This window comes from Muntiacus reevesi, chromosome 11 (genome assembly GCF_963930625.1).
Source record: "Muntiacus reevesi chromosome 11, mMunRee1.1, whole genome shotgun sequence".
NCBI classification, from domain to species: domain Eukaryota; kingdom Metazoa; phylum Chordata; class Mammalia; order Artiodactyla; family Cervidae; genus Muntiacus; species Muntiacus reevesi.
The window spans coordinates 51,171,018-51,194,710 of record NC_089259.1 but is presented as its reverse complement, the minus strand read 5'-3'; the positions used below and the strand labels follow the sequence as shown (position 1 = coordinate 51,194,710).

Genomic DNA, 23,693 nt, shown 5'->3' with positions numbered 1-23,693 from the left:
CCTTACAGCACTTTCAAATTAACTAAAGACTCTGTGATTTTTTTTTTTAAGGGGAAAGGACACTGAGAAATATTAGCATTTACTCATTAAAGTATGTGAATGCTGCCGTATGCAAGATTGCTTAGCTCCATAGAGCTGCACAAAAAATTATGGTAATTCTAGTCTGATGAATTTTATAGCTGGTAAAAGAGTTTCTGTAATTAGTTATTGGCTAGAATATTTTTCATGACTTTATTAGCACATTTTACTGCTGCAACCTTAGTTGACTTTTCCATCTGAGTGATGAACAGTTAAAATGCATTTAGCATTTTCTATTTTAGGAATTCCTTTTTTTTTGGCTTACAGTGCTTTTAAATGAGTTATTTTATATGCATAAATCCAGGTGTAGGGATAGTATTAGTAACAAAATGGAAAATAATATATTCCAGTGTTTGGTATGTTTGTGTTGAGAATGACTAAAACTTGAGCTAAGGGTAGGCTTTTAGGAATTTTTCTTCCTTCTGCTTCCTTAGTCCCAAGGAATGAGTGGATGGTAAATACTTCCTTCTGGACTTACTCCTACCTACTACCTTGATACTACTTTGTTTCTGTGGAAAAATCTTTTTCAGTTTACAGGTGGTAACTTCTGAAATAGGTAAAAGTTTATTTTTAACTTGAGGTTATATTTAGTATTTTGTGTGTATGCAAAAGATGCAGTAAAATTGGAGGTATGTTACTCATTGGTTCTTTCTGACATATTCTGCCTGTGTGTGTGTTCAGTCACTTGTACAAAAGTATGTTATATATATTTTTCTTTCTCCTTTTTTCTATAATTGGAGGTCATTCAATATAATACATAAGAGACACTCCCCCCCTTTTTCAGGTTGCATAGTATTTTAATGTAATGGGTATACCATAATTTATTTAACCATCATTTATTGATTTGCTGAACAGATAGAACCATAGTGTATGTATTTATCATGTGTCAGTTTATAATTAACATAAACGGATTAGTTGCATAAGTTTTGACAGTTACATATGCCTATGTAATCACCATATGAAACAGGATCTAGAACTTTCTCTGGAAAATTCTCTTGTGCCTCTTACTGAGTTTTTCTTTCTAATAAGCCATCCACTCTAACTTTGGCATTATGAATATGACTGCTGTGAATATTCTTAATCAAGTTGTGAAAATATTTTCTTTTGGGGGAGGGGTAAATACCTAAGGAGGGTATTTGCTAGGTCATAGGGTAGATGCATGTTTTCTATTATAAGAAACTTCAGAAATTGTTTCTAGAGTGGTTGAACTATTTCCTATTTCACATTGCTACCTGTGATTTGTGAGGGTTCCAGTTGCTTCATATCCTCAGCATTACTTAGTATTGTTAAGTTTTTTGGTTGTTGTTCTTTTTAAATTTTTATAGTGAGTATAAAATGACATCTTACCTTTTTTTGGACTGATGGTTTAATTCTCTTTATGGTTTTAATTTGCATTTTCCTGGTGAGTAATACTGTTGAGGACCTTTTCATGTGCTTATTGGCTGTCACGTCTTTTGTAAAGTGGCTGGAGTGAAGTGAAGAGAAAGTCTCTCAGTCATGTCCGACTCTTTCCGACCCCTGGACTGTATATGGTATAATACCGTCCATGGAATTCTCCAGTCCAGAATACTGGAGTGGGTAGCCTTTCCCTTCTCCAGGGGATCTTCCTAACTCAGGGATCAAACCCAGGTCTTCTGCATTGCAGGCGGATTCTTTACTAGCTGAGCCACAAGGGAAGCCCGTGGCTAAGTCTTGCTTATTTTTAAGATTGGGCTATCTTATTGCCAATTTCCAGGAGCTCTTTATTCATGTAGAATACATGTCCCACAGGTTTTTTTTCCCTAATCTGTGACTTGTATACAGTGGTCCCTCCTTATCTGTGGTTTTGCTTTCTGTGGTTTCAGTTACCTGTGACAAACTATGGTTTAAAAATATTAGATGGAAATTTTCAGAAATTAACAATTTATAAGTTTTAAATTGCATGCTCTTATGAATAACATGATGAAATCTCAAATTGTCCTGCCCAACATGTGAATCATTCCTTTGTCCAGCATCTCCCACCCGTTTGTCACTTAGTAACTGTCCTGGTTATCAGCTTTGCTCTCGTGATATTGTAGTGCTTGTGTTCAAGTAACTCTTATTTTGCTTAATTATGACTGCAGCACTCAAGATTAGTGACACTGGCAGTTTGAATATATCAAAGAGAAGCCATAAAATGCTTCCTTTAAACAAAAAGGTGGAAAATCTTAACTTAATAAGGAAAGAAAAAATTCAGTACTGAAGTTGCTGAGATTTATAGTAAGAATGGATCTTCTATCTCTGAAACTGTGAAAAAGGAGAAAAATTCTTTCTAGTTTTGCTGTCACACTTCAAAGGGCAAAAGTTTTGACAGCTGGGTGGTAAGTACCTAAGATGGAAAAGGCCTTCAATTTGTACGGTAACGTATTTTGAAAGAAGAGAGAAAGCAGCACTCCACACACATCAATTTTATTACAGTATATTGTTATAATTATTCAATTATTGTTAGTCTCTTACTGTGCCTAATTTATATCTAATTTGTTCATAGGTATGTGTGTATAAGTGGCGGGTAAAAAATCTGCCTGCAATGCAGGAGACGCACAGGAGACCTGGGTTCGATCCCTGGGTGGGGAAGATCCCCTGGAGAAGGAAATGGCAGCCACTCGGTATTCTTGGATTTCCCGGGTGGTGCTAGTGGTAAAGAACCCACCTGCCAATGCAGGACACAGATGTGGGTTTGATGCCTGGGTCGGGAAGATCCTCTAGAGGAGGGCACGGCAACCCACTCCAGTATTCTTGCCTGGAGAATCCCATGGACAGAGAAGCCTGGTGGGCTGCCGTTCCTAGGGTCTCAGAGTTGTACACGACTGAAGCAACTTGGCACACACACATCCCTGTGTGGGAAAAACTTAGTGTGTAGTAGGGTGCATCTGTGGTTTCAAGCATCCACTGGGCGTCTTCAAATGTATTTCCACTGTGGGTAAGCTGTGTGTGCAGTTGCTGTGTCGTGTCTGACTCGTTGTGACCTCATGGACTCTAGCCCCCCAGGCTCCTCTGTCCATGGCATTTTCCAGGCAAGAATACTGGAGTGGGTTGCCATTTCCTTCAGAGGTCTTCCCAAGCCAGGGATGGAACTCATGTCTCCTGCAGTGCAGGTGGGTTCTTTATTACTGAGCCACCTGGGAAGCCCTGTGGATAAGGGGGGACTACTATATAACAATGTCATTTTGTGGGCAGAAATTTTTTTTATTAAGTCCAGTTTATTTTTGTTTTATGGTTATATCTAACAAGTCTTTATCTCCTCCAAGATCATAAAGACATTATATGTTCTAGAAATTTTCTGCCTCTTGGTAGGTTTAAGTCCGTTCATCTCAAATGAATTTTTTAAATAATACATATGGAGGCATTCAGACAAGCCACCTGTTCTTGGCCCTGTAATAATTGTTTCTCTGCTTCAAACTCTGACATTTAGGCTTGTTTGGCCTAAGTGTGTCTCCATCAGGCACACAAACTTGTGTTTATTAACAGTTTTGGCAAGCCAGCCCAGTAGTCTGTTTCAGTGGCAGATTGACCCTGCCCAGGAGCAGCCTCTTCCCTGGGTCCCCAGCACCTTCCAGAGCTCATGTCGCTCTGGGGAACTCAGGAGGACTCTCCCTGACAGGGACTGGCTGCCCTGGCTCAAGGCTGTTTGGAGTCAATAAACGAAAAACCAGAAATACGTATGGAATGAGGTAGAGCCAGTGGCTCTTTTTTTTGTTTTTTAAATAAGTATACTGTTAATTTTTCCATAAATGGTCCCTAAAAAAGACTTTCCTATTGGATGACTTGGCATGTCGTTTGATAATTAACTGTACTTAATTACTCTGCCTTGGTCCAGTGATATTTGGCATGTTGGTTGATAATTAACTGTATATATGAGTCTATTTCTGGACTCTATCTTGGTCCAGTGATAGGTATTTATTCTGGTGCTTATACCACACTGTCTATATAAAACTTTATAATTATTGAAATCAGGTTATGTAAATCCTCCTAGGTTGTCTTTTTGCAAAACTGAGTTTTGCTGGATTCATTTCCTTATAAAGGTGAAAGTCAGTGTTTCAGTTTCTACAAGAAGGCCTGTGTTGATTGTTGATAGGGATTGAGTTGAATGTAGAGATCAATTCTAGGAGAAAGAAGATCATTTTTCAAATTTTATTGTTATTTATATAAATATGATATTTACATATTGACCTTGTATTCTGCAACTAAGTACACTTATTATTTACAGTAGCTATTTTATAGATCCTTTGGAATTTATCAGTCATGTTATCTGTGATAGTTTTACTTTCTGAAAATTTTTAAAATTTTTCATTTCTTATTGTATAGGTTAGGAACAACACACAAGTTAAATTGAAGTGGCCTAAGAGTTGACATCCTTGTTTTGTCCAAGTCTTAGGGGAAAGAGACCTCGTGTTTCAGTATTAACTGATGTTAGTGCTAGACTTTTTTATAATTGCCTTTTACCAGGTTGAAGAAATTCTCTTCTATTCTTAATTTGCAGAGTGATTTGTCATAAAAAGGTAAAGAATTGTCAAATTCTTTGTCTACATTTATTGAAATGATCACGTGCTTTTCTCTCTTTTTCTGTTAATATTGTACATTACATGGATTGGTTTTCAAACGTTAAGCCAACCTTGCATTTCTAAGATATACCCTGCTTGGTCATGATGTAATTATTACCATTTTTATGCATATTACTGGATTTGATTTGCTAATATTTTGTTAAGTTTTGCTTCTGTTAATGAAGGCTGTGTGTATTTTATTTTTTCTTTAAAATGTTGATTTCACTGATGAAGCCATCTGGGAATGAAGATTTTGTTGTGAAATGGATCTTTTATTACAAAATCAGTTTGTTTAATAGGTATAGATCTATTTAGGTATTCTGTTTCTTCTTGTGTCACTTTTAGTAATTTATATTTTTCAAGGATTTTTCTCTAAAGTTGCTAGATTTACTGACACAGAGTTTGCATTGTTGTCTTATTCATATAATGACTATAGAATCTGTTTTGATGCTTCCCCTCCTCTTTTAAAAATTATACCTGATTTTGGTAATATACTTTTATTTTCTTGACCAATTTTGCTAATAGTCAATTTTATTCATCTTTTACCAAGAATAGTATTAGCTTTGATTGTTTTCTATTTTAATATTGTATTTTTATCATTTCCTTTTTCTACTTAGAGTTTAATTTGCTGGCTTTCCTTGTTTCTTCAGAGGAAAGCTTAGGTCATTGGTTTTATATTTTTCTTGTAGTTTCAAAAACTAGGGCCTGGAGGTAAAGCACAGTCAGGTATCCAGAATCTTGTTAATGCTGAGATTCCAGTTCTTATAAAAGGGAAGATCCTGCTAGTGATAAAAACTTTTTATTTTTTTAACCAGCTATGTTGGACTATTATGTATCAGGTACTTCAAAATGTTGGTCACTGAACATCATGGCCACAAACCTTTAAAAATTGCTTCCATTTTATATAATTTGAGGTCTTCATGGGAGTTCTAAATTGATCCATCATGATGTGAAATTCACTATGTGATTCAAATGTAACAGTGCAAAATTGAATATAGAGGCATGCATAATCATAGAAATCTAGAGGGGTTGTAATTTCAAATATTGTGCAATTAGATTAACCATAATTTAGCAGTTAAAAAAAAAAAATGATCCTGATCATGCCCTCAAAAACATTTGAAGTCAGTGGTGAACTGAATCAAACTAAGTTTTTTACAAAGCCCAAGCCATATCAGTTACAGGACAGTTGACTCCACTCTAGTGTCCTAGCAAAAGAAAGGACATGCCCTTTACTGAAGATAAATCTTATTGACTTCAGTCTCCACCTCAGTGTGTTCTTTTGCACAAAATTTTCTGCTTAATACAATAACAACACAAAATAGTAAGAAAGTAAGATTCACATGAGAAGGAATAATCAGTGGAGAGATACCTAGAGATGACTCAAGTATTAGAATTATTAGACAAAAACTTTATGATAAAAATGCTGAGGAATTTATTTAAGCAGTTGGACAACATGCATAAAGATATGGGGAACTTCAGTTAATACGCAGATGCTATTCAGAAGAATTTAATGGAGAAATCTGGAAATGAAAAGTATAGCAGAAATAAGCAGACTGGACACCAAAGGAAAAAAAACAGCAGTGAACTTGAACGTAGGAAAATAGAAAATATCCAAATCAAAGGGACAAAAGTAATTTTAAAAGATATATCTGAGATCTGTAAGACAGTATCAAGCAGTCTAAAATATAAGTTACTGAAGTCCTGGAAAAAGGGAAGAAAAATGAAGCAGAAAAAATGTTTGAAGACATAACAACCAAGGACTTTCCAAAATGGGTGAAAGACATTAAAACATAAATCCAAATTGGCAAAATCAAGCAGGATAAAATATGTGTGTGTGCGTGTGTGCATTCATGCACACACGCACACACAGCTGTGAGCATTTCATGGTCACACACTGCTCACCAAATAAAAAGACTTAAAAGTAGTCAAAGGGAGAAAAGAGACTCAAATAGTGCCTAATTGCTCATCATCATCGATGAGGGACCCTGGCAATAGTATTATAAAACAGTGAAGTGTATAAACAGTCTACACTTACCAGCTAAAACCACAAGAGTAGTTGTGGAAGTAGGGAAGGAAAACTAGAAGAGGTCTGCCAGGGCACTCCCAGCTTTCAACTAGCAAAGTCTAGAAGAATAGGAAGGCTGAGCAAACTCCTTTTAGGATTCCAGGTCTTCACAGAGAATTGGTTGGTTACCCTACAAAAAGAAAAGAGAAGGAGCAAGAAAACAACTGCTCTGCTTATATTCTTATAAATTTTCTGTTGCTTACTGGCAGTTTAAAAAAATTGATGTGGAAAAAGCATTTATAAAAATCTTCAGTTATATATAAAAAACTTTAAAAAATAAAAGAAGCTGTCAGTGTGACCCTTGTTATTTTTACATTATTTGATGATGGCTATAGTACTTACTTTACATTTTGAAAAAAGTTTTTTTTATAGTAGATTGTGAAAGAGATCTCATTTTGAAGACTTTCATAAATTTTGTGAAGTATTTCAAGTATTTCAGTCTGTGAAGTATTTCAAGCACTTTTCTCAAATTGGATTGTGTTGAAGTTTTGAAACTTGTGAGTGCCCCAAATTGGAAGAGCAGTTCTGTGAGGAATTAGGACTATTTTTGATTCCAGCTAGTCTTTGTTGGTTTCAAATTAAGAAGGGATGAATCATGCCATACTGAAGTGTATGGATATTTTGGGGACTAGCTTATAGGATACTGTGAGAGTTAATTAAAGTAATGGAGTAATTGGTCAGAACTTCTTTTAAGAATGAAATTATGATGTTTAGAGATTTGATTAAGTTGTAACATTTTGGAGACAAGAAAGACTAAATAGTTTTTTAGTCTAGTTTTAAGAGTGAGTTGTAAAATGTCTAAATTTGGACTTTGGCAGAAGGTAGGAAGATAGAAGTACTATTCTTTGAACATATGTACTGAATGTAATGAGGGCCATCTCAGCAGTCAGGGTATGGAAGAAAAAGCAGCCAGGAAGTACTTGTCAAAATGCTTGTGGACTTTTTTTTATTGACTTTTTTTGAGATCCATGACAGCTTGGAACTTGGTGGCACACTTTTATATTTGCTATAATTGGGTTTGATCTTAACTGAAAATTGTTTTGTGTGTAGTTTGGTTGATAATACCCCTGATTAAAAATGATATTACTTATAAATTGTGATAATTAGTACACTTCTTACTTCTTCCCCAGTGTGATTGTTTCTAGGGGAAAAGGTAGACTTTGTTATCTAGTCTGAAACAGACAAGTAACACCTATAGTAACATTTTAACAGTGATAGAAATGTGTACAAATCTTGTTTCCTGGGAATTCAGGAAAAATATGTAAAATGTTTCTACTTAGTAGAATTTAGTTGTTCTTTATCTTTCCCAAAGGCTCAAACCTTACTCACCAGTGTTCAGAAGAGGGAGTTCTATGGCTTTTAAAAAAGATCTAGAGGATCCATTTTGTTTTTTTTTTTTTCAAAAAAAAATTTTTTTTCAGATTATATGCTGAATTATTTTAAATTCAGTTAAAGTAGGGGAGGGAGTGCAATGACGGTGAAAGCTTTTGTATCTTATTCCTAAAAAATGACCCACTTAGTCAGGTTATATGGTTCAGTGCCTTTGTTTTAAAAATGAGAAAGCAGAAGCCTAGAGAAATAAAATGCTAACCCAGGATTACATAATAAATGAATAAAGTAAGATAACACTAGAAGTCTGAAAACCTCTGGGTTTTTGGAGTTCAGTGCTTTTCAATACCAGATTGCTTCAAGGAAAAGCTGACAGTTTGGCTTAGAAGAGAACATAGATTTGAAAGGGAATAGGGCTTAAAATATAGTAACTAGATTTTAACATCTTTTCAAAGGGAGTGGTAATAATAAACATCTTATAATTTCACATTTTTATTCTGTTTTTTTCATTAGTAGTGCATTTGCTTTGGTGTTTGCAGGTTAATGTTTTCTCGTTTGTAGTCATATTTATTTGTAATTACTTCTAATTTGCTGTTCTCTCAGATAAGGAAACTGAAGCTTAGTTTTTTCGCTGTGAGATTTGTGAGGTGGAAAGTATCCCCTTTTTAATGAAAAAAATTTCAGCATGATTTGATAGCAATATTAGAAAATGTTGTGGCAATATTAGAAAACACCTAGAAGTCTATCATAAGCTACACAGTATAAGCCAGACTTTTTTTTTTACATATGAGGGAGCAGGTAGTAAGAATTTAACTGAAAATAGAATGACAGAATTAGGTTTTTCAGATTTCTAGTCTTAGTGCTATTTCTTTTGGATAATTCTGCCCCTTCTTAATCAAGGGAGAAAATGTTCCTTAGCCTCTGCTAGTAACTGAAGGGATGAAATGCTTCAGATCTGTTTTGTAACTAGGTAAATGGGAACCCACATGTAAGTAACTAAAGGAGTGGCCCTTGGAAGCCAGAGCCCTTTCCCAGAGAATTTGATTCTTCCTCAGCTGTGAATTGGAATGTAAAAAACATTTAAGAAATAATGGAAGGGAGGTGGGACGGGGGATTGGGATGGGGAATACATGTAACTCCATGGCTGATTCATGTCAATGTATGACAAAACCCACTGCAATGTTGTGAAGTAATTACCCTCCAACTAATAAAAATAAATGAAAAAAAAGAAAAAGAAATAATGGAGTTTTGTTGAGGGCTGTCATATGAGCATTTCACCTGCAGTCTGCTTCTCCTTTGAGAGAGAATTCTGTAACATGATTGTATAACCATACCTGTGTATGCTTAATTTGCTATTTGGGCTACTGCTTTTTGCACTGAACAGTATGAAGTCTGACTCTTGGGGAGTTTGAAGACTGTCTTTGAATTAGACACTTAATACTTGATGAATAACTTCTAAAGCAGTGATTCTCAACTGTGTGATTCCTGGGATTTCCTGAGACCCTTTCATGGAGTCTATGAGGTCCCCGCTTTTCCAACTGTATGCCAGTTGAGGATGTGTTTTCTTCATATATTTCAACCACAAGAGTGTATTAAGACAGATTAAATGTAAAAGGTAAGAGAACCTGTCTATAATTTAAGCCAGGCATCAGTGGTATTTGCCCCCAAAAAAGAAACATTATCAGTTTTACGAAGTTTTATTTTCTTGTGGGAATAAAAAGTATAGGGTACAGGTTTCCCCTGATTTCTGAAAACAGAGTGTTCCTGTGAAACTTTTTTTAAGCCAAAATGTCATAAAGTGAGGAAGTCATTACTTTAGGACACATCTTGTTAATGGGTGCACAAAATAAGTTGGATTAAAGCATAGATACTCACGGACACAGTTCAGAGCTATGGTGACCTGATGCTGAGATGCCTAGTGTAGTTCTGGGAAAGGATCTTAGCAGTGCCAGTCTTGTCGGCTCATGATAAAAGCTACTTCTCTTCAACTTGCTAGAAAACAAATGCTGGAGACTGCTTTTCATCTTTTCTCATAAAAGTGAAAATCCTTTCCAATTTCTTGTGGTTATTAGCAGTATAGCTCTTCTGTAAAAGTTTCACAAAGTGACATAAAGCAGATTTTCAAAAAGCAAGGGATATGTGTGATAATTTAAGGTTATTCAGTTAGTCATTGAGCTCTGTGCATCCCTGCCCTGCTGTGGTGATATAGCTCAAATTACAGAAGGTCAGTCATTTCCCAGAACCAATATGGAGATGCTGTTGGAGAGGGGAGGCTGCTCTAGCTGTCAGAATAGTGTAAGCTCAGAACTGCTCAGGGCCATTTTTGTTGCCACATGGAGAACGCCTGCCTCCAAATGAAGACAATTCAAAGGCAAGCAGAATGGAGAGGGAAGGTCCTGCTAACAGCCCTTGAACTCCTGGATCCAGCTGTGCCTACACTTGGACTTCCCATTTGTTTATAGCCATAGATTCCTCTTGTTTCCTCTTCCTGCCCCCTCCCAAGTATTTATGTTAAATTGTAATGGGTTTCTTTAGTTATTTTAAGCTAAATAATGTAGAATTTTCTCAGTTTTAAATTTTATTATGATAAATAATAGCATATATAATCATTTTAAATAAAAACTCTTCTGGGTTCTCTCTAATGTGTAAAGCATAAAAGGGATTCTGAGGCCAAAAATTCGAGAACCAGTGCTCTCAAGGTAAGGAGGCATTCCTGCCATTTCTCGAGGGTGATATAAAAGAATGAAGGAACTAAGTAGTTTTCAGCATTATAATTGCATGTTTTGTGGTAAGTTTTTACCAGTGATAAGAAGTGGTACGTGTGTTGGTCATGGATGGATCATGTTTAGATATGCTTGCTGTGATGTTAATTTTATTTTGTAGAATGAAGTGGGCATGTAATAATTCTAAATGAGTAACCTTTTCTGTAACTAATTACTACGTACAAATAATCTATTTTCCCTCTTTATTTAAATTGGATGAAGCTGTATAATAAACTATGGTGATCGAATTTTTCAATGTATATAGTCTGTTGCTGTGGAATTTGGGTTTTTAAAAGAGTAATTCGAAGTACAGAATATAATTGCATGACTTTGATGCAAATTAGATATTTTTCTTGAATATAAAGTGAAAATTTGGTAGGAACAGACGTGGGTGTATATCCGTGTTCTAAAGTTACTGAGTTAACATATTTAAATTTAATTTTTAATTCCCACTGCCACCTCCAGTTCCTCCTTCTCAAGATTACTGAAAATGGAAGCTTGGGTTACATTTCATCAGTTATCTTCCACTGAATTTCTAAAGCCTCCAAGAAACTTGAAGAAAACGAAACCAACTACTCTTTGAAATATTGTACTGCAGTACAGTATTTTTTTTACTTTACTGTCTCATTATTTTGAAAGTATTAATTAAAAAGTAAAAACTAATATGATGAGGATGTTAGGATTAGTTAGAACCTTTATATTAGGGTTCTTTTTTTTAAATGTATAGTTGATTTACAGTGTTGTGTGTTGTGCCAGTCTCTGCTATATAGCAGAGATTCATGTTTTTTGAAGTCTTTCTGAAGAAAATTAAGTTCTTTTGGGAGATTTTATTAAAAATTTGATCTTCTGCATTGCTTTTTCTTTTCTAGCTTATTTAGTGCATGCGTTCCCCTGCCCAGATACAGCTGGAGGAGAATGAGCCTCTTAGATGTTCACCCCATGGTTTTCAGGGGCATTATTATTAGTTGTATCCTTCAGTTCAGTTCAGTTGAGTTGCCCAGTCATGTCTGACTCTTTGTGACCCCATAAACCATAGCACGCCAGGCCTCCGTGTCCATCACCACCTTAACAGAGTATATTCAGCAATTGCTAAAGTTTTATTTTTATGCCTTTAAAGTCATTGATTTGAATGACTTCATAGTGACCCGATGTTAATTTTAAATCCTTACAAAAGTGAGAGACCCAAACGTCTGTGAATGCCACTTTGCTCAGCTCACTGGACTCCTGTCCCCTGTGTGTCAAGTACATCCCCACCTGAGGCCTCTTCTGTGGGCTTCCTTCTTTTTTCTAGAAAGCCAAAAAAGCTTCAGATCCCTGTTTAAATATCCTTCCCTGATTATCTTACCTAGGATCTACTCATTCATTCCTTCTCCTTCCCTTTTCTTTCTCTTCTCCCCCTTCACTCCTTTTCTGTACTTTATTCCCTTGTTGTTGTTTAGTCACTAAGTCGTGTCTGACTCTTTGCGACCCCATGGACTATGCTGCCGGGCCCCTCTGTGCATGGGATTTTCCAGGCTGAAATACTGAAATGTGTTGCCATATCCTTTTCCTGCACTGACAGGTGGATTCTTTACCTCTGAGCTAGCAGGGAGGCCCTGTATTCCTTACCTTGGCTTTTTTTCTCTTCAGAACTCTTGTCTGTGTGAGAATGCCTTGTACATATGTATGGTCTGTCTCCTACCTACATCCCCAGTGAAATAAATTCTGTAAGGATAGGGACTTTATTGTTTTCAAATTTGTATCCCCAGGATTCTAGAACAGTACCTGACATTTTAGGTGCTTATTAAATATTTGAAAGGTGAATGTGCTGTTAGAAGGTAATCTATAAACTAAAGTTTTATTCTCAGAAATTTATGAAAATAGAAAAGAAAGGGCCCTGACAAATGAGCTAATGATCTAGTGAAATTTGTACATATATTCTTTTTTTCTCTTTCTTTCAATATCGTCTCAGGGGTACAGAGGCTACATATACGAGTAAGAAGTTGTATTTTTGGATTTTATTTTTGATGAAACTATTTTATAGTTTATCTTTTATCTATAGTGTACTATAAAGTTGCTACTCATTTTTATAGATTTGAAAAGAATGCTGTATTATTTTTTTATATATCTACACAATACCCCATGAATAAATTAAACCTAAGGATTACACTCTTTTGAGGATTCTAAGGGATTTACTCTCTAATTTAGTACTTGTCTGCCAGGGGCTGTTGAACTTATGCTTGAAGTCTTACTAATGATAGAGAATTCACTTTCTTTCAGGCAGTTTATTCAGCCTTTGGGAGGCCTCTGATTATTAAAAAATGCCATCTCTATTTTAAACCAGAATCTCTTGCTTCCACTTACTGGTTCTAATTATATCCCACGGAGTATATATTGAATAAATGTGATCCTTCTTTCTTGTGATAGCCCTTCAATTATTTGAAAACCTACCAAGTTCACTCTGACATTTCAGTTTTCCAGGCCAAGAATCCTAGCAAGCTATCTGATGATGATATGCATTTCCATTCTGGTCACTTTCTAAGAGTGTTTGGGTTTGTTTATACATTTATAAAAGGTGGCACCTACAAGTGAAAGCGGTGGCACTCCCTGCTGCACACCAGAGTGACACCCGTTTCCTCTCGAGTTCTCAGTTCTCTGTTTTATCTCATCTTGATGATCTGTTTTCCTTCATTTCACATGTTGTCTCATTTGGCTTTTATAAATTAAAATATGTGGTTGCTTCCCCTTCATCTCACACTTCTCAGTGCTATTTTGTAGTTTCTTGTTTTGTGTTTTCTTGCTCCCCTCCCCCTCTCCCCTCCCTGACTCCCTTCCCCACAATAGACGCACGGAAGTGTAATTGAAGTTGGAGCTGGTCAGAATTGCTCTTTATTGGCAGATTATGTTTTTGCTGGTCTTAGAAGTACTTACGAAACTTTGTGGAAATTCAGCATGTTTTCTAAGTAGAAATGAATTTTATCACAGTTTCAGTATTATTGCTTTGTCCTTAACATTTTCAAAATGTGATTATTTTTTTCTCTTTCCCTGATCTGAATGATTTCAGCCCCACTTTTCTTTCACATGCTTTCAGAATGCTGGTAGTATAGCAGAGGGTAAAGCCTGGCTCTGACGAGATAAAGTGTCATTCAAATCACAAACCTTTTGTCAGTAGCAGCAACTGGTAAAGTACCTCATGAACAGTCTTTGCCTACCATGGAGACAGTTTTTAAAAATAACTGACCCCTTACCATCAGAATATGGTTTTCTTTTGATTCATAATTTAGATATTTTTACTTCATTAATTTTGCATAGTAGGTTATTATTGCTCTATGCTCAGATGAAGTAGCAGTGGTACTTTTAATTAAGACAGATAGTAAAAAGAGCACATTGTTTGCCTTTTGTCCCTGACCCATGACATTCTGTATATTAAACTTCTGTGTTCAGATTATTTTTTACTTAGCTGTAATTTGTAAGTACATACCTTCTTTTATTTTCAAAACTATTGAAATAAAAATGAAATGGCTTCCTATAGGACTTAAGAAAAATTACCTCCCAAATACATATTTCCTGCTTTGCTGTTAAATGTGAAATTGTAAACCTTACTTCTACTATGTAATTTGCAGTCTAACATTTTAAAAAGTAATCTGCCTTTCAGACCGTTTTAAGTATTTTGCATTTTTTTGGTATGGTTGTTGATTCATTATGATTGTTGTGACTTCTTAGTCTTGATTTGAATTGCTTCTAATAAGAGATTTTGAGCAAAGATTCAGCAATTCTATCTTGTTGTTTTATAAAACTGCAGTCTAGACCATAATTTAAAAATATCTTTCTCCACAGTTTTAGCTGCTAACATTTTAATTCACTATTAAAGTGTCCTGTTTAAAAAATAATGGAGGGAATGGAATAGATATGATGTTTGGCTAAGAGAAATGTGAAGTGACAGTTATTAGAAAGGTCATTATTAAACTAAAAATTCGTCACAGCTATCAATCCAATATTCAGTCAAGTTAGAGCATTTGGACTCAGTGTAGATAGACTGAATTTTTCATTAACAACAGTTGCAATAAAACAGTATAAGATAGTGATAGTATTTTGTATATATATGTATGTATGTATTTTGCCACAGTGATTTCTGGTAAACTAAAGTGTATTTAGCTTGATGCCTTGTTAGGTTAAGCTTTAGTTGACGGTGCTTATTCAGGTTACCTAGCATGATTAAGTATAGTTTCATCGTCTCTCGTGCAGTTACCAGATTGCCGGTATAAGTGTGTCTGTAGGTACAGCTTGAGGTTATTGTCCCATTTCTTCATGCTTATTTCATCATAGATTTAAGTACTTTCATGCTCATTATGGTAAACATGAAAAAACAACTTACCACAAGTCATTTTGTCTGCATTTTTAAAATGGTTGGTTTAAATAAGTATATTAAAATAAATTTCAAAGAGAAAGTGCTTAAAAATCTCATGTACCATTGAAATGAATTGTTTTTCTTTCTATTTAGGATGTAATCCACTTCGAGTCTTTGTGGATAAATGGAAATAGGTCTATGAGAAAAGTGGATTTGTGATTACTAACAGACACCCTGAAACTTAGCTTAGTAGCACAGCAATTAATCATCTCATGACACGTCTCATTCCTGTGGGTCAGAAGTTTGGAGCAGGTTAGCTGGGGCTGTAGAATCGGCTTCCACGTTCATTACTATGTGGCTACTGGCGAGAGACCTTAGTCCACCCTGGGAGGGGCCCTCATTTTGTAGCCACATGGTACTCCCCATAAGGCTGCTTGAGTATCCTTGAAGCATAGCAGCTGATTTCTCTAGAATAAATGATTCCAGAAAAAGAACAAAGAGTATGCCATTGTGTCTTTTATGACCTCGACGATATCTGACCTCAGAAGTCAGACACTGTCCCTTCTGTCATCCTCTGATTGTTTAGAAGCAAGGCACTAATTTGGGTCTACTCTGAAAGAGTGGGGAATTTGGCTCTGCCTTCTGAAGGGAAGACTGAACACTTTGAAGACAGTCACCAGAGCCATGTACTGTAGGGAATCTTCACAGCATATGATAAATATACTGGTTCCTTAATAGAGCAGTTCTCAAAACTGATACTGAATCAGACTTACCTGTGCAGCTTTTATAAGATAAATGAAGCAAAATGCAGATGGTTACGTACTAGACCTGTTGATTCACGTGCAGTCAGATTTTCCGTAAGTGTTACTACTGTGCAGCCAGAGTTGTTCGCTGCCTTTAAGATGTGCTTTTTGGTTCAGTGATGTGTTACTGTATACTTCTGTAGAACTGTTACATTCCAGGTGTGTGTAGGAATTAAGACTTTTTGGTATATGTATTATAGCATAGTTTTCTAGCTTTAATGTATATAGGTTCCTTATTAATACTCTTAGTATTTGAACTTTTAGTACAACTTGTGGAATTATATTTTGTGTTTATTATTGTTAGAGTTAAGATTGCTAACAATTTTACAATAAAGAGCAATAAAAATGAAGGATGTCATGTATTGTGTTGTTCATTCGCTTAGTTGGATCCGACTCTTTGTGACCCCATGGATTGTAGCACACCAGGCTTCCCTTCCCTGTCCTTCACCATCTCCCGGAGCTTGCTCAAACTCATGTCCTTTGAGTCAGTGATGCCATCCAACCATCTCATCCTTTGTCGTCCCCTTCTCCTCCCGCCTTCAATCTTTCCCAGCCATCAGGGTCTTTTCTAATGAATCATGTTTTTCCTCAAATGAACTAAGTTATCCTCCCTCTCCCCCTTGTTTGTAGTCACTGTCTCTCCCTACTGTAATTCCCTAATGTATTTGTCCTTTTTTTAAAGCCGTGATTGGTGAGTCTTTTTGTGTCATCTGTCCTTTGAAAATCCAATTTACTGAACATTGTTTATATTGCTGGCGTGAAATTAACCCAAGCTAGGAAGTTAAATCTAACCTGGGGGTGGAGTGGGTTCTGAGTTGGGTTTTTGCCAAGTTGGTGGCATAGAAAAATAGTAGAAAGTGAGGCAAATGGGGTTGAGGAATTCAGAGGTTTATGGAAATAATGGACTCTGAGGGGAAGAGCACAGGATGAGATGAATTAGAAGAGCTATGCCTTGGACAGCAGCTAAGTGTATAGGGACGCATTGTAGGGTCTTTTGCTAGGATGGCTAAGAAGTAAATTGGTGGCTGTAACTAGTTGTTTGTAGCAGTAAGTCAATTGGAGGTCTGGTTTTTGGGTAGATGACTATAAGAAACAATGCGGTTGGGGTCTGTAGTGTTGAGAGAGTGGACTTTAGAGTAAGAAGTTCAGGTTTAAATCTTGGTTCTGTTACTAATATGTAGTCTGAAGTAGTTTGCCTAGTTTTTCTGAGCCTCGGTTTCATCAGTAAAATGAGAACTAAATACAGAGTGTAAAGTATGGAGCACAGTTCATGGCTCAAATGAGGGTTCGGTAAATGTTAGTGCTTAGCTGTTGCTGTGATTTTATTTACCCTAACTTGGAAAATGATCGTTAATTAAATAGGTAACAGCTTTAGCTTAGTTGAAAAACCATTATCTGCTTTTTAAAAATTCGATGGGCATGGTTTGGGCATCAGAAAGTTTCCCTCCTGACCCTGTTTCATTTTCACTGACTTGCTACTCTCCATCCCCATCAACAGGCAAGCATAGTTTATACTTACACTTGTTCCGTTATTCAGACATAAGCCAATCCAAGTATAAAATCTCCTTTTCTCCCCACACATGGTAGTATACTAGACAGATGTTTTCTGTCTCGCCTTTTAAACGTAACAAACTGATAGGGAAGTTTTTCCGTGATGAAAACTCCCTCATTCTTTTTTGTCCTTTTGTTGTATGGCATTCTCTTGTGTAGATTTAGTATATTTTCTTTTTCCAGTCCTCTGTAAATGGATAGTTGCAGATTTTTTATTTTATAATCAGTGTGAGACTGAATACCTTGTATACAAGTCATTTTGAACATGTAAGTATATCTGTAAAGTTTATTCACTGAAATAGAATTGCTGGATCAGTTGCATTTGTGACCTTGATATGCCATACCCTAGTATCTGCTGAGTTCCTCTCAGCAGCCATAATGTATGAAAACTGGTTGTTTTCCCCGTAGTCTTGCCTCTAGGATATATTTTCATATATTTAGGTTTTCTCAACTTTGTAACAGAAAAATGATATTTCAGTATAGTTTAAGTTTGAATTTCTCTTATAGATGAATGAGGTTGTATTTTTACTCATTTAAGAATTTTTTTTTTCTGTTTAGTATTTTGTTTGACTTTTTAAGGCTTCTTTACACTCCTAAGTTTTGTTTTTATTTGTGTTAATATAATCAAAGTACTCTTTTGCAATGCAATTCAGAAAGTGTTCATTACTCCAGAGTTATAAGATAACTTTTTCTTGTTTTCTTCTAATACATGTAATGGTTTCATGTTTTTACTGTGGTATATGGGATAAAGTATGGGTCCAACTTAATTTTTTAGAAAGATAACTGCCAAGTTTTTTCAGTGGCATTTATTTTGTAGTTCTTTTCTTCCTTGATTTGGATATCGTCTTTGTAAAATCTGTATTTCTATATGTATTTGGGTCTGTTTCTAAACTTTCTTTTGTTTCATATATTGTGTGGTATGTTTTCAAGTTTCCCTTTATTGTCCTCTTTCAGATACTGTCTGACAATTACTTACCTTGTTTGGGGGAGAATAGCCTCTTGGTATTTTTATTGGTACCCCATTGCTTATTAGTTTTTGATGTTTTGGTATTGTCCATAATTTGTTGTAACTTCTTTTTTTTTAAATAGTAGAACTTTCTGAATCTTTAGTACATGATTTAGTATATGTTTGGTAGGATACTGAATGATGACTATATGTACCGTGTAAAGTATATTAATATGAGGGAGAAAAACTTCTAGGTCATCATTGCTTTCTGTGAATTAGATGATGCTTACATATATTAACTTGTTTAACTGTCATGCTGACTTAGTTTGCAATTGGAATTTATAGAGTGTGCAGTTGTTTGTGGCTAAATTTCCTTCATCATTGCTCTTTTCTTCAGCTGTGATGCAGATCCATCAGCCCTGGCAAAGTATGTTCTCGCTTTGGTAAAGAAAGACAAAAGTGAAAAAGAGTTAAAGGCATTATGTATTGATCAACTGGATGTATTTCTTCAAAAAGGTTAGATCTTTGGTTTCAAAATATTGCTTTGATAACTTACTTAAAACAAGATTCAGACAGTATTAGAGGAGTTTGGTAAGAGACAGGCTGTAACTAATAAAGTTGAACAGATAGTATAATTACTGGTTATATTCATGGCTTATTTATAATGGAAATCTTTTTTTTTTTCTGTTAACATCCTGTGCTCATTCTTAAAGAATGCTGATATTTTTCCTTAAAAGATTAAGACTGAAAGATAGTACTGTTTAGGAACCTACTACTGATGTTGTCTAGCACAGTGCTTCTCAACTTTTTTCACTTTGCCGGCAACTAGGTAATGGTGATATTTCTGTTTGGCACACCAGGCAGGCTACATGGAGACCAGTGATGGCTGGTGGGGACTGACCCACAGGCTCTGCCATTCATTCTAGCCCTCAGTATCCTGAGAGTTGACTGAATCCGTATTACCATGGGACTTGTACCATAGCACACTGGTTGGAAAGCTGTCAGTCTTAGTATGGTTTTAGATTTGTAAAAATCAAGATATATTTCATCATACTGAAGTCTGATGTGATGAAGAAGTGGAGAATAACTAAAAAATGTGTTTTAATCTGTGCTGGTTTTTGTTTTATTGTTAGAGACACAGATATTTGTGGAAAAACTTTTTGATGCTGTGAATACAAAGAGTTATCTACCTCCTCCAGAGCAGCCATCATCAGGAAGCTTAAAGGTAGAATTTTTTCAGCACCAAGAAAAAGATATAAAAAAAGAAGAGGTAAGAATTTGTGTTAAACTTTCGTGTTCTTTAAAAACATATTTGGAGTAGTTAAATTGAGTTTTATTTTTTGTATCTGTGTTGTAGTCCTCAGGACCATCTCTAGGTTTGATTAACAGGACTCAGGATATAGTCATTGTCATGGCTATGATATCTTACAGTGAAAGGATACAAAGCAAAGTCTGCAAAGGAAAAAAGTGTAGCATGCAAAGTCTGGAGTAGGAACAAGTTTGCAGAGGTTTCTTCCAGTGGAGTCAAAGAGGATGCACTTGATGCATAGTGACAACATGTGTGAGCCAGGGAAGCCCCATAGAGACACAGTGCCCAGGGTTTTTATTTAGGACTGGTTACATGGGCACCTTCAGCCTAGGATTTACCAAACTTCCAAACTCTGAGGAGAAAAGCAGATGTTTAGCACAAACCACATTGTTTATCCAGACAGTTCAGGCTTCAGTTCAGTTCAGTCGCTCAGTTGTATCCGACTCTTTGCGACCCCATGGACTGCAGCACACTAGGCTTCCCTGTCTATCACCAACTCGGAGCTTACTCAAACTCATGTCCATTGAGTCAGTGATACCATCCACCCATCTCATCCTCTGTTGTCCCCTTCTCCTCCCACCTTTAATCTTTCCCAGCATCAGGGTCTTTTCAAATGAGTCAGTTCTTTCATCAGGTGGCCAAAGTATTGGAGTTTCAGCTTCAATATTAGTCCTTCCAACGAGTATTCAGGACTGATCTCCTTTAGGATGGACTGGTTGGATCTCCTTGCAGTCCAAGGGACTCTCAAGAGTCTTCTCCAACACCACAGTTCAAAAGCATCAATTATTTGGTGCTCAGTTTTCTTTATACTCCAACTCTCACATCCACGCATGACCACTGGAAAAACCATAACTTTGACTAGACGAACCTTTGTTGGCAAAGTAATGTCTCTGCTTTTTAATATGCTGCCTAGGTTGGTCATAACTTTTCTTCCAAGGAGCAAGCATCTTTTAATTTCATGGCTGCAGTCACCATCTGCAGTTCAGGCATGGTGAACTATTATCATTAGGGAATGATGGGAACCTTCCAAAAGTCATAGTTTGCAGATGTCAACCGAGGGCTTCCCTTGTCAGCAGCCCTGTCTGTTTATTTCTTTGGCTGCACTGGGTGTTCTGTTGCTTTACGTGGGCTTTCTTTAGTTGCGACACGCACAGGCTACTCTTGGTTGCGGCGCCAGGCTTCTCATTCTGGTGGCTTCTCTTGTTGCAGAGCACTGGCCCTAAGCATGTGGCCTTCAGTAGATGTGGCACACAGGCTCAGTCGTCGTCACTCGTGGGCTCTAGAGCTCAAGCTCAGTAGTTGGGGCGTATGGGCTTAGCTGCTTTGCAGCATGTGGAATCTTCCTGATCAGGAATCAAATGCATATTCCCTGCACTAGCAGGTGAATTCCTATCCACTGCACCATTAGGGAAGTCTCCAGCAGCCCTTTCAAAGATAACAGTCGCAGGTGTGCTTTGAACTCTTTTGTGCATATCATGTTACAGGTATGGGCTCCTATTATCTGTGTTCTAGGAATATAACCAGACTGTCAGTAGATCTGCTTGTTTCTGCCTTACATGCATTTTGCAAGGGACTATTTTTAAGGTAGTCAAATAAAAGGGCCTTCACAAGGCAATAGAAGTGACTTATGCTTTAAGAGTTTTTGAAGTTTTTATCTTTTGTACAAGTTTACCACTCTTGTCTAATAATCATATACTAATTCACATTTCCTTAGTTTGATGCTAAATATTGTAATTTTAAAAATAATTGTTGACAGGCTATAATATAATATGTCCATGGTTAGTCTAGTTTTAGGTCAAGCAAATCTTGGTTAAATTTTTGCCTTTTCCAGCCACTGTTTTGTGACCTTGAAATTACTATTTTCCAACCCTTACTCACCTGTGAAATGGAAATATTATAGGGTTATTGTGAGGAATAGTGAAATAAGGTCTGTGAACACTTGGCAGAATATGTGGCTCAAACTAGGTTCTCAATAAATGATAGTTGCAATTATTGTTGAGGGATTGTTAAGTGGTGGGTGATGTGGTTTAATTGTGACCCTTGGTTCTTTCACCTGATACTCTGGTTTTTTTCCAGATTATATAAGTAATATATGTTTATTATGTAGTAATATATTTGCTATGTATTATGTAATAATTCTCAAATGTATCTTTATTTCTATGTCTGAAAGCATTTACACACATGTACATGTATGTAGTTTCTCACACACATACATAAAGCACCCTCATTACTTTTATCTGCTGGGGAAGACCAGAAGTTATTATAACTTCATGCTTTGTGCCTAGTAGTACAGGGGTTCTAGAACGTTAGTGAGGAAGAATGGGATATTGGGTATTGTCTTGGCAACTGTTTATGCAACATAGAGATACACAATAATTCACTTAAATTTTACCCATTGATGAATTAATGTTGAAACTTTAGTCTTACATCTGTTGTTACAATAGTATTTCACCACAGTTGTTTTGACCAGTTGTGAAGGATATTTATCCCTCATCTTTTAGAACTGAAATGTCAGATGGCAGTCTGTTTTAAATGCTGTGGGTGTTTTAAAAGTTCCCAGTTGGGCATGTACCATGGAATATGGCAATCTGTCAACATAGATTACTTACAAGAGTGCATGGAAGCAAATAGAAGGGAAAAAGTGCAACAGGAGGTTTTGGTTTGTTTTGTTTTCCAAGTGGAGGGTGGAAATGGATAGGAAGTGTTGAACAAAGTACTTAAAAGAAAGAAAAAAAAAGCAAATTGTTAAAAGAAAACTTTTAAGCATTGTTTCTCAGAGTTTGGTATGATTTCCATTTGATAGGATTTCCATTTACTTTCTCATTTAGGGGCGCTTGACAGTGAGAGGCTTTTACCCAAAGGGATGCTGAAACAACTGGCATAAACCTGGACATGTTTATGCTATTTCATTTATTTACTTGTTTTTATGCTGTCTGGTAGACTTATCTGCATCAGAATATCTTAGGGTTTTTATTAAAAATCTTGAGCCTTATCATATTTATAGATGCTCATGTTTAATATTTTCTCAGTTTGTTTACCCTCTAAATAAATCATTTTTTTCTCTAATACCTCTTAATGTCCTGTGGAACCCGTTTTTTGGGCAGCATGGAAAACTGGTTTAGGAAAAGCAGCACTGATCATGGAAATGTGTTTAAGGACTGCTTTCTGTTAACTGTATAATATGGATTGTAGGAAGAGGACTATACAGCTGTCATACTGCTATGAGAAACTAGAGAACTATTTTCACTTGTTTATTTTCACATGTATTATTTTCTCAAGCATTTTTTTTTCCTGTGACTTGGTTAATTCTATTGCATTCTCCTTTAAAACTCCTGATGTGTTGGTGCCAGACCAAATTCATGAGAAGAAATAAAATTGGCTTTCCAGTAATTATGTTAAAATTAGGACGTGTGTGCATGCTTAGTCGCTTTAGTCATGTCTGACACTTTGTGACCCTGTAGACCTTAGTCTGCGAGGCTTCTCTGTCCATGGGATTCTCTAGGCAAGAATGCTGGAGTGGGTTGCCATGCCCTTCTCCAGGAGGTCTTCCTGGCTCAGGGATCAAACCTGCATCTCTTTTGTCTCCTGCATTGGCAGGTGGATTCTTTCCCACTAGTGCCACCTGGGAAGCCTGTGAAGTGAGGACACTTGTTTAAGATGTTTTTGTCACTACTGTTAACTAAGATAAACATTTATGAATTTCTTTACCATTCACTTTAACTTTGAGCAAGCCTGTCTTTTATTGTTAAATGTACTTAGAAGAGAAATTTATTTTGTTTGAGTGCTTTCAGGAGAAGACTGTTGCTCTTGTATTTTGTTGTTGTTGTTCAGGGGCTAAGGCATGTCTTACTCTTTGTGACCCCATGGACTGCAGCACAGCAGGCTTCTCTGTCCTTCACTATCTCCTAGGGTTTGCTCAAATTCATGTCCATTGAGTCAAAGATGCTATCCAACCACCTCATCC

General features: G+C 36.3%; 1 protein-coding gene across 19 annotated transcripts in view; it reads left to right on the top strand.

Annotated features, from left to right (window-relative positions):
• Window positions 1-23,693, top strand: part of RBM26 (RNA binding motif protein 26) — an 81,868-nt gene that overhangs the window by 7,332 nt on the left and 50,843 nt on the right. For all 19 annotated transcript variants that reach the window (XM_065902337.1, XM_065902336.1, XM_065902329.1 and 16 more), the window contains exons 2-3: window positions 18,818-18,936; window positions 19,554-19,690. In XM_065902337.1, coding sequence (XP_065758409.1) covers window positions 18,818-18,936; window positions 19,554-19,690 — 256 coding nt within the window. The remainder of the gene's footprint in view (window positions 1-18,817; window positions 18,937-19,553; window positions 19,691-23,693) is intronic.